General features: G+C 41.1%; 1 protein-coding gene across 1 annotated transcript in view; it reads left to right on the top strand.

The window, feature by feature from the left end:
• The window catches only part of adgrv1 (adhesion G protein-coupled receptor V1), a 385,526-nt gene that overhangs the window by 93,800 nt on the left and 277,026 nt on the right, over positions 1 to 14,700 (top strand). The window contains exons 29-32 of the mRNA XM_078397039.1: positions 871 to 1,086; positions 4,104 to 4,319; positions 8,575 to 8,819; positions 13,202 to 13,383. Of these exons, the coding sequence (XP_078253165.1) occupies positions 871 to 1,086; positions 4,104 to 4,319; positions 8,575 to 8,819; positions 13,202 to 13,383 (859 nt within the window). The remainder of the gene's footprint in view (positions 1 to 870; positions 1,087 to 4,103; positions 4,320 to 8,574; positions 8,820 to 13,201; positions 13,384 to 14,700) is intronic.

Raw genomic sequence — 14,700 nt, 5'->3', positions numbered from 1 at the left:
ATTACAATCATCCCTCCATAATGAAATTGACTACATGCAGTACCTTTCTGATACTCGTTCAAAGGTAGTTGGTTACATTCATGTGTAATTTTACTCAGTGAGCAGCTTTCCTATTATGATATACAGCAAAACCAATGATACCCAGTTTACTCAATGAGTAGGCAGAATTGTGGTTTCACAGGTATTGGGTTGATGTCCAAGGAATCCTTGTCTCGTCATGTGGCTATAAGTCAGGGAATGACTTGTTGATATAAGACGGCTTTTGATGCAAAATAATGCAGACCATCATTATGTAAAAGCAGTAATAAAATTGACTGTGTTGTACAACTGGGCATGTGGAAAGAATACATAATTCAAGAGAGTCAGCAGTGTTTTATTGTCATATGTCCCAGATAGAACAATGAAATTCTTACTTGCCTCAATGACTATCGATCAATGGCACTAATGTCATCAAGTTTACCCATTGATTGATAGGAATAGTTCGGGTAGATGCACAGAGTCTCTTGCCCAGAGAATGTGAATTGAGGACCAGAGGACATAGATTTAAGGTGTATGGAACAAGCTGTCAGAGGAAGTGGTTGAGGCACGGATTATCCAACCATTTAGGAAGCAGTTAGACAGGTAGATGGATAGGACAGGTTTGGAGGGATATGGACCAAACGCGAGCAGGTGGGACGTGTAGCTGGGACATGTTGGCCGATGTGGGCAAGTTGGGTCAAAGGGCCTGTTTCCACACTGTATCACTCTATGATTCCATGATTGAAAATTAGATGTTAATTTAATTGTTTTAATAAATATTATTCTGTTTCCTACTTTTTCCCATTTATTGTATACCATGCCCCACATTGGACGTTCCATTCAATTTATTAGTTGCTGGTTCTCCACGCCTTGGATCAAAGAATGGTGTCATTGCCCAAGTGATAATCAATGCCAACGATGATGCATTTGGAACCCTGCAGCTCTCCACTTCTGCTGTACGCATTTCTGAAAATTATGTTGGGCCAATAATCAACGTCACGAGGACTGGAGGCATATTTGCGGATGTTTCTGTAAAATTCCAAGCTTTGTCAATGACAGCAAGAGCTGGTAGGACATATGAATCTTATCACCGTTACACATGGAGTTCAGTCTTATGGTTCTATCGTATGTTAATTTGCATTTTTATACCTGAATGGGTTCATTACATTGGGAATATTGAAGTTATTGCTTTGTGGCTGAAGTTCCCCAGACATGGTTGATAATCTGTGTTGTGCTGTCTCCTCCTATAATTTAGACAATCCCTGCTGCATCACATCTGTTTACCACCATTTTCATCTGGTCCTCAGGGTTTCAGATAACCTGGGGTCTTTGGAGGGCCAAAAGGACAGCTGCAATGTAGATAAAATGCTTTCTCTAATCCAAGGGAACATTCCAAGCATGAGTTTGGACTTTAGTCTTACTATTGTCACGTGTACTGATAGAGTGGAAAGCTTTCTGTTTGTGTGCTATCCAGTCAAAGACTGTTTGTGTGCTATCCAGTCCAGTCTATACGTGATACAATCAAGCTGGCCACAGTGCACAGATAAAGGATAAAAGGTACAACATTTAGTGGAAAGATATAACATTGAATTCCGATAACGTCCAATTAAAGAAAGTTTGAAGGTCTCCAATGAGATATATGAAGGAACTGCAGATGCTGGTTTAAACCAAGGATAAGATACAAAATACTGGAGTAACTCAGCGGGGCAGGCTACTTCAGGTTACTCCAGCATTTTGTATCTATCTCCAATGAGGTAGATTGGAGGACAGGATTGCACTCTAGCTGATGAGAGGAATGTTCAGCTATTTTTACAGGCGGGACACCTTAATATTATCAGTGCAGTCCTCCCACTAGATTGACAAGACTACCAGAAAAGTGTGTTGTTTTCCATTGGATGCCACTACACTTGTCAAGATGTTTGTGCGTCAGCAGACCTTACTAATGGATCTAAGTTATGTTGCAAGCTTCGTTAAGGATACAATAAGTATAAATGGCACAGATAGCAAAAACAGGGCCATTTCTGATGGGTCTTTATAATCATTGGTCTAGCCTCAATTGGAGTATTATGTTCAATTCTAGTTGCCACATTGTTTCAGTTTAGTTTATTGTCATGTGTGCCGAGGTACAGTGAACAGCTTTTGTTGCATGCCAATCAGTCAGCAAAAAGACAATACATGATTACAATCGATCTATTTACATTTTATAGATACATGATAAGGGAATAATGTGTAGTGCAAGATAAAGGCAGCAAAGTCCTATCAAAGATAGCCCGAGGATCACCAAAGAGGTAGATAGTAGTTCAACACTGCTCTCTGGTTGTGGATTAAATAAAGCATGAAGGCATTAAAAGAGGGTTTGGAAATGATTTACATAGAAACATAGAAACATAGAAAATAGGTGCAGGAGGAGGCCATTCGGCCCTTTGAGCCAGCACCGCCATTCATTGTGATCATGGCTGATCGTCCCCAATCAATAACCCGTGCTTACCTTCTCCCCATATCCTTTGATTCCACTAGCCCCTAGAGCTCTATCTACTCTCTCTTAAATCCATCCAGTGATTTGGCTTCCACTGCCCTCTGTTGAATGGTTCCTGGGATGAAGGAGTAGTTACATGGACGGTTTGGAGAGGGTGGGAGTGCTTCCTTGGAGAAAAAAATGAAGGTAAATTTCCTAAAAGTATATAAAAGGGTGAGGTATCTTGGTAGAACAGATGGTGGTTGGCTATTCCCTTTAGTGGAGGGGTTAAGGACTCGAAGGCACAAGTATAAAATAAAGGGGACGAGAATCAAGAGTTACATAGGAATAAAGATTCTATGCAACATGTGGTCGGAATCTGGACTGTGCAACCTGTAGATGTGGTGAAGGCTTCACTCGAAGCCTTGAAGTGAGAAAAGCACCAATGCATGGTGGGGAAAATCTGCAAAAAGACCCTCAGAATCTAGAAAGTAACAAAGCATGTCTCTCATTGCCTGAGATTAGTTGTTGGGAGTCTTCGCCTCATCAATGGGAGAGAGATCAATGGTTCTTTATTGTTACATGTACTGATGTACAGTGACAATATTTTGTATGTAATTCAGCAAAGTTTTACTTTACATAGCATGATCCTAGATTAAGTACAAATTGTAGAGAAACAGTCCACTGAGACAATATACAAGAGTCTCCAGGATTTGGCACCATTCCAAGTCCAAGATGAAGGTACTTAAATCTTTACTTCAAAATACCATTGTTACATTGGTGTACCTGGTGAGCCCATTAAGCCAGTGTTACTGAAGTGATAAAAATACTGCAAAAGGATTTCATCAGCCACAAGTAGGAGGAGCAACACATTCCTCAGTAGCTATAATTTTGGGTGGGTAACATGCTTAAGATACTGATCCAGCCGATCATTGACTCAGAGATACAAGCTCAAATCCCAACACAAGTATGGAACTTAGATTCAAGTTAAATAAATCATAAATTATTATACATTCATGAATTACATTTCATTTATCAATTAAATACACTTGGAATAAAGCTTTTCAGCCATAATAATGACCAATAAAACCACTGCATATTGAAAGGGTTGTTCGACAGCATCGGAGCATTGCTGTGGCAGAGAGGTTGAGGACGTGATCTTTCTGTGCAGTAATCATTCCGTGATTCTGTACTACGCGAGTGACTTTTAGAGACAACTTTTGTTGAATTACACACATCAGCATGTATAATATTGTATTCCCTTATATAGTAACAGGTTAGAACAGCGTTTCTCAACCGGGGTTCCGCGAGAGGTCGCTAGGGGTTCCAAGAGAAATAGTGATAAATAGGCTAATCATATGTAAATGCATTTTTGAGTCATTTTTGCGTTTTGCATTATCAATAAACTTGAGAAAAACACAAGTTTTTTTTTTGTTGCTTAAACCAGTTATCAGAAAAATATATTATGTTTGCCTTATGAACTTTAAGATTAATAAAGATATATAATAATTTTTATGCAGGGGTTCCCTGAGACATGAAAATTATTTCAAGGGTAAAAAGGTTGATAAACGCTGGGTTAGAATCTTTCCAAATCCTAATACTTTACAGGATTTTTTTATTAATGCTGCAGGTGAAGATTACAGCATCGCATCCTCTGATGTCATCTTACTCGAAGGGGAAACCAGCAAAGCAGTGCCGATTTACCTCCTTAATGACGCCGTTCCTGAACTCGAAGAGTCATTTTATGTCAAGTTAATTAATGAAACCACAGGAGGAGCTGTGCTTGGAGGAATTACACTGGCAACAATTACAATTGAGGCTTCAGATGACCCTTATGGATCCTTTGGTAATGTGAAGAGTTTTGACATTAAATGGTTCTTGAAACGCACGATTAGTTTTTTTCCTCCCCAGAATCGAATAAACCCGCAGGAGGCATTGATCAAAGTTTAATTTGTGCATGGAATTAAGTGACAAATGTTACAAGTGTGAGTATGCCTCTCATGATTCTTCACCAAGATTAGTCAGTGGGTAAATTCTTCCTGCCAATGCATTACCTCACTGAAATTGACCCCTGAATTCAGAACTTAATCTCATCTGTCTGACAGAGCAACACGCTGCTACAAACTTATGTTCTTGAAGGGCTGTATTAAGAGTGCATTCTTCATAGACCAAACGTCAATTTAAAAACTTCACTAACATTGTGTGCAAATAAAAAAGACAAAGCCAGACACTTTTCATATTAAAAAAAAAGACACAAAGTGCTGGAGTAACTCAGTGGTTCAGGGAGCATCTCTGGAGAACATGGAAAAGTGATGTTTTAGGTTGGGATCCTTGTTGAGACTGAAGAAGGGTTCCGACCCAAAACCTCAGTTATTCATCTTCTCTGGAGATGCTGCCTGACTTGCTGAGTTACTCCAGCACTTTGTGTCTTTTTGTGTAAAGCAGCATCTGCAGTTCCTTGTGTCTATGTTTGTTTTCAAACCTTGGCTTCCTCTCTGGATCAGGAGCTGGGAATTTGCATACAACAGCTTTAACGCACAAATGAAAATAAAACAATGTTAATCATTGAGCCGAAAGGAAGGGGTGGTATTTGCTCCAATCAATGTCACTCCTGGTGGTTGCCAGAACCTCAGCTACTTCAGCAATGGCAGCAGCAGAAGTGATATATATTTGCAAATGAACCCCCAGAAATCCCCAAGCAGACAGCATGTAGCAAACTGTTGCTCGGACTGTTTTGCTTAAGTTGTTGGGCCTAATGAAGACCTTTTAATCATTGCTTTAAAATATCACTGTTGCACTCTATGGTAGAATTTGGAATTAAAGTTTGCAGTCATAATAGTGACCCATTAAACAACTGGATATTGAAAAATCTCATCTGGTTCATCGGGGGAGCAATCTAACCAGTGTGTAAATCCAGACGTACTGTTTTTTTCCCCTATCTGCTTCCCCTAGTCAGGGTCAGTTAAGAATGGGCAATAAATACAGGGTTACTAGTGATAACGATCCATGAATGAATACATGTAAAAGAAAATAAGGGGATGGGTGAATGTTGCATATACTCTTGCTCCCTTGTCTTGGTGCCTGTTAAGACAACAATGTCTTGGTTTTCTCAAAATAGGAAGGCATTAGTTGTGTGTTTAGTATAACTATGCACTTAATATTAAGAAATGTGTTAAAACTTGTATTGTTAAGGAAAGAGACTGTGGCAGAACGTTAATGGCTGTGGTGAACTATGCTCCTTGGTCATCAGCTAAGAATTTCCTCATGCATTGCTCCAATGAAGTGTTGAGGAAAATGTTATTTATACCTTATGTAAGAAGAAACTGCAGATGCTGGTTTAAACCAAAGATAGACACAAAAAGCTGGAGTAACTCAGCGGGACTGGCAGCATCTCTGGAGAGAAGGAATGGGTGACATTTCAGATCGAGACCTGAAGAAGGGTCTTGACCCGAAATGTCACCCATTCTTTCTCTCCAGAGGTGCTGCCTGTCCCGCTGAGTTACTCCAGCTTTTTGTGTGTAGCTTACTTAGACATTGGGTTGGCTAAGACCTTCTATGAGAAGACTGCCACATTTCTGTTGTCTTAAAGATCTATTTCTACAGTTTGTTTGAACACGTCCCATTAAACTTCTGCATAATGTACCTGGCTCTTCTTTGTAGGTAGGTTTGTGATATATGTCAGTGGAACAGGGAAAATTGTATTATTCCAGTGTGTCAGCAATTCTGCATTAGGATGGAGAGTGACACGGTTAATTCAGAGACTAGGGTCCTGAACTTAAAGAAAGGAGACTTTGAAGGTATGAGACGGAAATTGGCTAGGATAGACTGGCAAATTATACTTAAAGGGCTGACGGTGGAGATGCAATGGCAAAGATTTAAAGACAGCATGGATGAACTCCAAAAATTGTTCATCTCTGTGTGGCGAAAAAATAAAGGCGGCTCAACCGTGGCTAACAAGGGAAATCAAGGATGGTGTTAAATCCAAGGAAGAGGCATATCAATTGGCCAGAGGAAGCAGGAGACCGGAGGACTGGAAGAAATTTAGAACAACAGAGGAGTACAAAGGAGTTAAATAAGAGGGGGAAAAAAAGCATGAAAGAAAGCTTGAGGGGAATATAAAAACTGAGTCTAAAAGCTTCTTTAGATAAGTGAAAAGGAAAAGATTAGTGAAGCCAAATGTAGGTCCCTTACAATCAGAGACAGGTGAATTTATAATTGGGAACATGGAAATGGCAGAACAGTTAAACAAGTACTTTGTTCGTGTCTTCCTTAGTAAAGACAGAACCAATCTCCCAGAAATACTAGGGGAACGAGGATCTAGAGGGAGGGAGGAACTGAAGGGACTCCACATTAGCCAGGAATTGGTGTTAAGTAAACTGTTGGGACTGAAGGCAGATAAATCCTCAGGGCCTGATGTGCATCCCAGAGTACTCAAGGAGGTGACCCCAGAAATTGTGGATGCATTGGTGATCATTTTCCAATGTTCTCTTGACTCTGGATCAGTACCTGTGGATTGGAGGGTAGCCAATGTAAATCCACTTTTTAAGAAAGGAGGGAGAGAAAACGGGGAATTATAGACCAGTTAGCCTTACATCGGTGGTGGGGAAGATGCTGCAGTCGATTGTCAAAGATGTTATAGCTGCGCATTTGGAAAGCAGTGACAGGATCGGTCAAAGTCAGCATGGATTTATGAAAGGGAAATCATGATTAATCTTCTGGAATTTTTTGAGGATGTAACAAGTATTATGGATCAGGGAGAGCCAGTCGATGTGGTATATTTGGACTTTCAAAAATCCTTTGACAAGGTCCCACACAAGAGATTAGTGTGCAAAATTAGAGTACATGGTATTGGGGGTGGTGTATTGACATGGATAGAGAACTGGTTCACACACAGGAAGCAAAGAGTAGGAATTAATGGGTCCTTTTCAGAATGGCAGGCAGTAACTAGTGGGGTGCCGCAAGGCTCGGTGCTGGGACGCCAGTTATTTACAATATAATCGATTTAGACGAGGGCATTAAATGTGACCTCTCCAAGTTTGCAGATGACACAAAGCTGGGTGGCAGTGTGAGCTGCGATTTGGATGTTATGAGGCTGCAGAGTGACTTGGATAGGTTGGGTGAGTGGACAGAGGCATGGCAGATGCAATGTAATGTGGATAAATGTGAGGTTATCCACTTTGGTGGCAAGAACAGGAAGGCAGATTATTATCTGAATGGTGTCAGATTAGGAAAAGGGGTGGTGCAATGAGACCTGGGTGGGCTTGTACATCAGTCACTGAAAGTAAGCATGCAGGTACCGCAGGCAGTGAAGAAAGTTAATGGCATGTAGGCCTTCATTGCGAGAGGATTAGAATTTAGGAGCAAGGAGGTCCTACTGGAGTTCTACAGGGCCCTGGTGAGACTGCACGGAGTATTGTGTGCAATTTTGGTCTCCTAATTTGAGGAAGGACATTATTGCTCTTGAGGGAGTGCAGCGTAGGTTCACCAGGTTAATTCCCGGGATGGCGGGACTGACATATGATGAAAGAATGGGTCCACTAGGCTTGTATTCACTGGAATTTAGAAGGATGAGAGGGGATTTTTTTCGACACATATAAAATTCTTAAAGGATTGGACAGACTAGCTCTTAGGGCTAAAGGAATTAAGGGAAATGGGGAAAAATCAGGTACTGATTTTAGCTGATCAGCCATGATCATATTGAATGGCGGTGCTGGCTCAAAGGGTCCATTTTTCTCTGTGCTGATGTGGCCATAAGCCTTCCTTCAGGTCACGGGTTCTACATGTTTCTGGCATGCTGCCTATTTTAGACTTGAAGGTAACGTGGCTTAACATCTCATTTGATTAGGCAGCACATTGAGCAATGCAGAAATTCTTTAAAACAACACTGAAACATTAGCCCAGATTGTGCTTGAAGTCTGTAGAGGTGTTTGAATATGCAGCCAGCTCACATAATGCTAACAATAAAGATAATGTGGAGTGTTATTCTCACCATTTTAACCTTTTTCGCAGAGTACTCAAATCAGATTATTGTAATACATTAATTGGTTTGCAATCTTAAGAATTTAAAATGAAATTAATCCTAAAAGTTTTTTTTTTAATAGTTTTCGAAGGGACAGAATTTACTGTTGCAGAACCGGAATCTAAAACCACAAAGATAAATCTGCCAGTTGTTCGAAATGCTGGGACACTTGGTAATGTCACAGTCCATTGGGTTGCCACAATGAATAAGCAAGAAATTACCAGCGATCTCCGGGAGACTTTGGGAGAGCTGATTTTTGCTCCAGGGCAAACTATTCAAACTTTGCAATTGGAACTTCTAGCAGATGATATCCCTGAAATTGAAGAGGTAAGGATAGTGAATTTATTCAGAATATCACACTCTTAGTGAAAGTAGACATTTTCAAAGGGATCCCACAAGAAAATGCACCTACGAGGCATTAAATCATCCCTCAAAATGTGGATTGATCTCAGTGCACAATGACCTGCGGTGATTTTATTTTTGCTGTTAGAATATTGATCCTTACCACAGATAATAAAGTTAAATGGACAATTAACTTCCAGACTTTGCTAGCGGTGCATTGTAGATGGCTGTTTGATTAAAATCAAGAAAGATTGTTTATTAGGGACAAGAATCTCAATTATACATAAGATAATGATTGATAAGCCAACCTAGCCATTGTTGGCCACTCGATCAATAGATGGCCAGTTTTTCATTGTTTCATGGTCAGTTTATTGTCGCATGTGCCAATTAAGGTTCAGTGAAATTTGAGTTACCATGCAGCCATACTAATTGAAAAGCAACAAGACACACAACCACATAAAAGTTAACATAAACATCCATCACAGTGGATTCCACATTCTCACTGTGATGGAAGGCTATAAAGTTCAATCTTCTTCCTCTTGTTCTCCCACGGTCAGGGCAGTCAAACCATCCGCAGTCGGGGCGATCAAAGCCCCCGCAGCCGACGATCGAAGCCCCCTTCAGGGTGATCAAAAGTCCCACGTCGGGGCGGTTGAAACTCTCTCTGCAGCATGGAGCTCCTGAGTCGGCCTCTTCTTACCAGAGACTGCGGGCTTCATAATGTTAAAGTCCACAGGCCCCGCGGTTGGAGTTTCGATCCACAGCAAAGGGATCGCAAGCTCCGCGATGTTAAAGTCCCGCAGACTCCCGCGGCTTGGAGCGTCGGGTTGGTCCCCAGGAAAGGCCGCCAACTCCACAATGTTAGGCTGCAGTGGGGACGGAGATGCGATACGGAAAAAACTTGCATCTCCGTCAAGGTAAGAGATTGATAAAAAGTTTCCCCAAACTCCCCCCCCCCCCCCCCCCCACTCCCCCCACATAAAACAAACCAATGAAACACTAAAGCATACTTTTAACACATACTAAAAATAACAAAACAAAAAAGGACCGCCACCCGGTCGGTGTTCGCAATAGATGGACAGTTTTTTAGTATGGACTGGCATTTTAATAAGATATAGGTAGATTGGTGAGGATTTCATGAATTATGTTATTATTTAAACATGTTATTGAAATTGTGAAAGTAATTTTTGTTGAGTTGGTGATACACTTGTGTACCTGTTAGGAGGTAATTAATAGATTCTGTGAATTTACGTAATCCAAAGTAGTCTCTGGATCTTTAAAAAATCCATTCTTATCCAGAATGTGTTCCTCCTCTTTCGAAGGGAATCTTCAAACCATTTGTCAAAAATGGGAACAAACTTTCAATGTATAGAGAGGGAAGCAGTTTGTTACCTTTCCATGATGGTAGGCTTGAAAAGTTGTGATGCCCAGGGCAGCATTTGACTGAATAGGCATCAAAGAGCCCGAGTAAGATTAATGTCAATGGGCAACAGGGGGAACAACACTCAATGGTTGAAGTCATCTTGCACAATGGAGATGACTCTGGTTTTTGGATGTCAAACATCCTAGTAGCGTTCGGGTCCCCCACTATCTGTACTTACTTCATCAATGACCAGTGCTCATAATTAAAACAAAACATTAAACATCAGAGTACAAATGTACAATAAAGATTAAAATATGAGCCAAACCCAGTTGCATCCAAGGACCACCATAGCTTACCAATGAAGAATACTTTGGATGCTAGACATCTGTAATGAAAAGTGAAATGCTGGATATGCAGAACAGGTTAGAGATGGGGCTAGAGTTAAAATTTGCCAAATACTTTTTCTACGAGGACTTGTTAGTCACCCAGTCTTCATATGTTGGCAACGGGTCTATAGTCATAGAGCTGTAGAGCTATACAACACAAAAGCAGGCCGTTCGGCCCATCTTGTCCATGCCAACCAAGCATGATCCACAAAACCCTTCTGATCCATGTTTCTGTTCAAATGTCTTTTAAAAGCTGTATGTGTATCCATTTATTTGGTTTTTGCTGGCAGTCCTTCCTGATACAGACTACCCTCTGAATGGAAAAAGTTGCCCTGAAGTTCCATTTAAATGTGTCCCCTAAGCATTGGGGAAAAGACTGAGGCTGCACTTTATCCATGCCCCTCATGATCTTTTACACGTTAATAAGATCACCCCTCAGCCCCCTACACTCTAAAGAAAAATGCCCCAGCCTCTCCAACCTCTTCCCATAACTTGAGCCCACAAGCCCAGGTAACATCCTGCTGAATCTCTTCTGCATCTTTTGCAACTTAATAACATCTTTCGTGCAGCTGGGCGGTTACAATCACCCACAGTACTTCAAATGAGGCCTCACCAATGACGTTCAACTGCATCCTGATCTGCAACTTTATCCTGATCCATACCCATCCCAATTTTGGCAAGCATGCCAAAGGTCGTCCTCACCCAAACTGTCCACGTAACTCACCACTTTCAGGGAATCAATCACTTGAGCTCACTGTTCAGCAACACTTCCAAGGACCCTCACATTAACTGTGCAAGTCCTGCCCTTGTTTGCCAGACCAAAGTGCAACATCTCGCACTTGTCATTTGCCATTCTTTGGCCCACCTTTCAAACCGATCTAGATCCCGTTGTGAACTTGCATAGCTTTCCTCACTGTCCACTATATGATCAATTATGGTGTAATCTGCAAATGTACTAAATAAATGTACATCAGCCACTCCAGTCTTCTAGACCTTCACCTGCGACTAAATTGATCTGTATATCTCTGCAAATGTCTCCACAATTTTGTCCTTAGCTTTCCACAAAGTCTGAGGATATACTTGTTCAGGCCCTTGGGATATATCCATCTTAAAGTGCTTTAAAACTACCAATACCTCCTCTTTGGTCATTTGTATATGACCTAAGACTTCACAACTCCTTTGTCTCCAATGCTTAGCTTCCATGACCATCCTTCCTGTTGCTGATTTCTGCTTGAATGATTTCCCCCAAGAGTACCCTCTCTCAGAATTGTCATTCTGTTGCCCTCATTAAAAAGGCACCACCCTCCTCTTGGGTCCCAACCCAAAACATTGCCCAACCACGTTCTCCAGAGATGCTGCCTAAACTACTGGTCTCTCTCCTCTCTCTGCTGTGCACTTGCTAGACCTGTCTGCTAATCTTTCTCTCTTTGTCAACAGCATTTTCCTCCAACTTCTCTTCTGCCTCCTTCCTGGTCTGGGAACCTCCCCCTGCCAATGTCGTTTAAACCCTCCTGAGTTGCACAGGCAATTCTTCCTCCCAGGATATTGGTTCCCTCTCAGTTCAGGTGTAACCCATCTCTCTCCAGTACGGATCGGTGACTATTTTTCTTTTTAGTCCCCTCTGCCCATGAAATCTGTGGAATTCATTGCCGCAGACGTCTATGGCACCAGAGTCATTGGGCATTTTTAAAGCGGAGATTGACAGGTTCTTGATTAATAAAGGCGTCAAAGGTTACAGGGAGAAGGCAGGAGAGTGGGGTTGAGTGGGAAAGATAGATCAGCCATGTTACAATGATGGAGTAGAGGGGCTGAATGGCCTAATTCTGCTCCTATGACATATGAAAATCAATGATACCATGAGCAATATTAAATGCCCAATGGGGAAAGTGCGTGTGGGTCAAATGGGATCCAGTGGTGTGAGGGTGAATGTAGGATGTCCAGTAGGGTCTGAAGTAAGGGGTGGAAGTCTGATCAGGACCAGCTGAGCAGAGGTCGGTTGAATGGGTTCCTGAGTTCAAGAGATTCACAGATTGGGGCTTGGTTGAGAGGAAATCATTGGATGGTCAGTGAGTGAGGAGAAAGGATGGCGAGGAGTCTGCATGGTGCTTTTGGGCAGTGGAAATGAGGTGAACGTAACAGTTCATCTGTAGGGGCCCCTAACTAAATTGTGCTTCCAGCATTGGTCTTGGATAGCACAGGAGGCTCCCTCTAAATTATGTTGCTATTAAAACCCACTGGGAGAGCCTAGCTGATTACACACTTTTTAGTAATGTGATCTAATTTCTCAGCCATTGGTTTAAAAGAGCATTGAATGGGGAATGGTGCCATTTACACAGATATCTCATCATTGCTGCAAACGCTATTTGGACTCAAATTTCTCAAACAACCCAGAAATAACCAGAATCCTGTTCTGTTCTGGAAATGACTAAATTAAATCAAGCAATCCTTCTGCATTGTTCCTTGCTACAAACAGACAGGAATTTCACGAAATTAAAGATTTAGTTATTTGCCAGGACGCTTAAATCTAGGTGAATGTTATTACTTTTCAAAAATATAATTTTGACATCAGTTTCATCGTGGCCCTGTAAACAGTTTTAAAAATGAACCTTCTTTTGCAGGTCATTCAAGTGAAACTTACTCATTCTACTTATGGGAGCTCGATTGGGAGAAACAATGTTGTGAATATTATTGTTCCAGCAAATGACAACCCACACGGCACTGTTCATTTCACACACACTGTTTACAGAGTTCAGGAGCCGCTGGAAAGAAACGCCAGAGCAAATATTACAGTGGCAAGAAGGTGTGCTAAATATTGTGGAAGTTTATCAATTAAGTTGTTGTTTTGTGAATTTTTGGCTATAATGTGGGTTCAATATCTCAATATTATTGTACTAAAGTTGACAACACTTGCTTGTAACAGGGAATAGACGAAAGCATGAGGGGAGTGGGGGGGGGGGGGGGGGGGGGGGGGGCGGGGGGGAATTGGGGGAGGAGAGGTGTTGCACCAATGCAAGAGAGGTTTGGACCCAACAGGTCCACTTGGTCTAGTGTGCTATAAAACTGTTGCAGAAACAAACTCTCCATCAAAAGGCAGAAAAACTATCAAGTTCTTTGAAGAATTCTGAATGCCCTTGTAAACCAAAAAGTATTCAAAAATACATCACGATGTTAAATATCATGAAGGAATGCAAATAAATACATTACAGATCAACTTTAAAGTGATTTCAAATAGTTAAACCAATGACGGCAACTCAATTAATTTTGAAGAAATGTACATAACCTAAGACCAACTTGCTGTTCTTGCATCAATTCTAACCCCCACAGGTTCAATGAATAGAATTCCATTATGGATCTGGGAAATTGCAGCAGATTCAGGTCCTTGTATATTATATCATCAGGCCATCCACATCAGTGTGCAGTCAGAGAATTGCGGATCAAGTTTTGGATGCAAATTTTTGCATGGGAATCCAGTGCCAACGTTGTGCTCCCTGGCAATTCCCAGCAAGTTCCATTTATAAAAATACACTTATGTTAGCCGTTTTCATCTATTTCCTTCAATATTACCTTTAGCTGTATTTTGCTACCAGCCCGTCCTTTAACTTAATTGATATTTATTTATGCTTACAATTTGTTGCCGAGAAACTTATTAATCACCAGTGCAAAGACTTCACAAGAATGAATTGTGGATACAGAGTTCAGCATACTGAAGCAGTGATATAGGACAATTAATATAATAAACCAGGATTGAACTTCTAGGCATATAATGAGCATGGGTTCTCTCCATTAAGTATTCCAGGACCCCTGTCATCTCTTGTAATCACTTTATTGCCATGGTTAAGTTTTAAATGCAGAAAATGCTGAGAGCAGTATCCATAGACAAAGCATCTTCAACTGCTTCTTCAAGATCTTCCATCATTGGTCAGATAGTGGATAGGTACTGATGATTGCACGTAGTTTATCTCCATTCTCAATCCCTCATCAAATAAAGCAGTCCAGGCCTTCACATAGCAATGAACATTACTAGATTATTGTAAAAATCTGTTTAGTTCTCCAATATCCTCCATTGAAGAAAATCTCCAGGCTTTTGTGACTCCAGACCCATGATGTTAGCTCTTCA

The sequence above is a fragment of the Rhinoraja longicauda genome, chromosome 3 (genome assembly GCF_053455715.1).
Source record: "Rhinoraja longicauda isolate Sanriku21f chromosome 3, sRhiLon1.1, whole genome shotgun sequence".
In the NCBI taxonomy this organism is placed as follows: Eukaryota; Metazoa; Chordata; class Chondrichthyes; order Rajiformes; family Arhynchobatidae; genus Rhinoraja; species Rhinoraja longicauda.
Note: the sequence above shows the minus strand (reverse complement) of the source record. Positions and strands in the feature narration are given on the sequence as shown.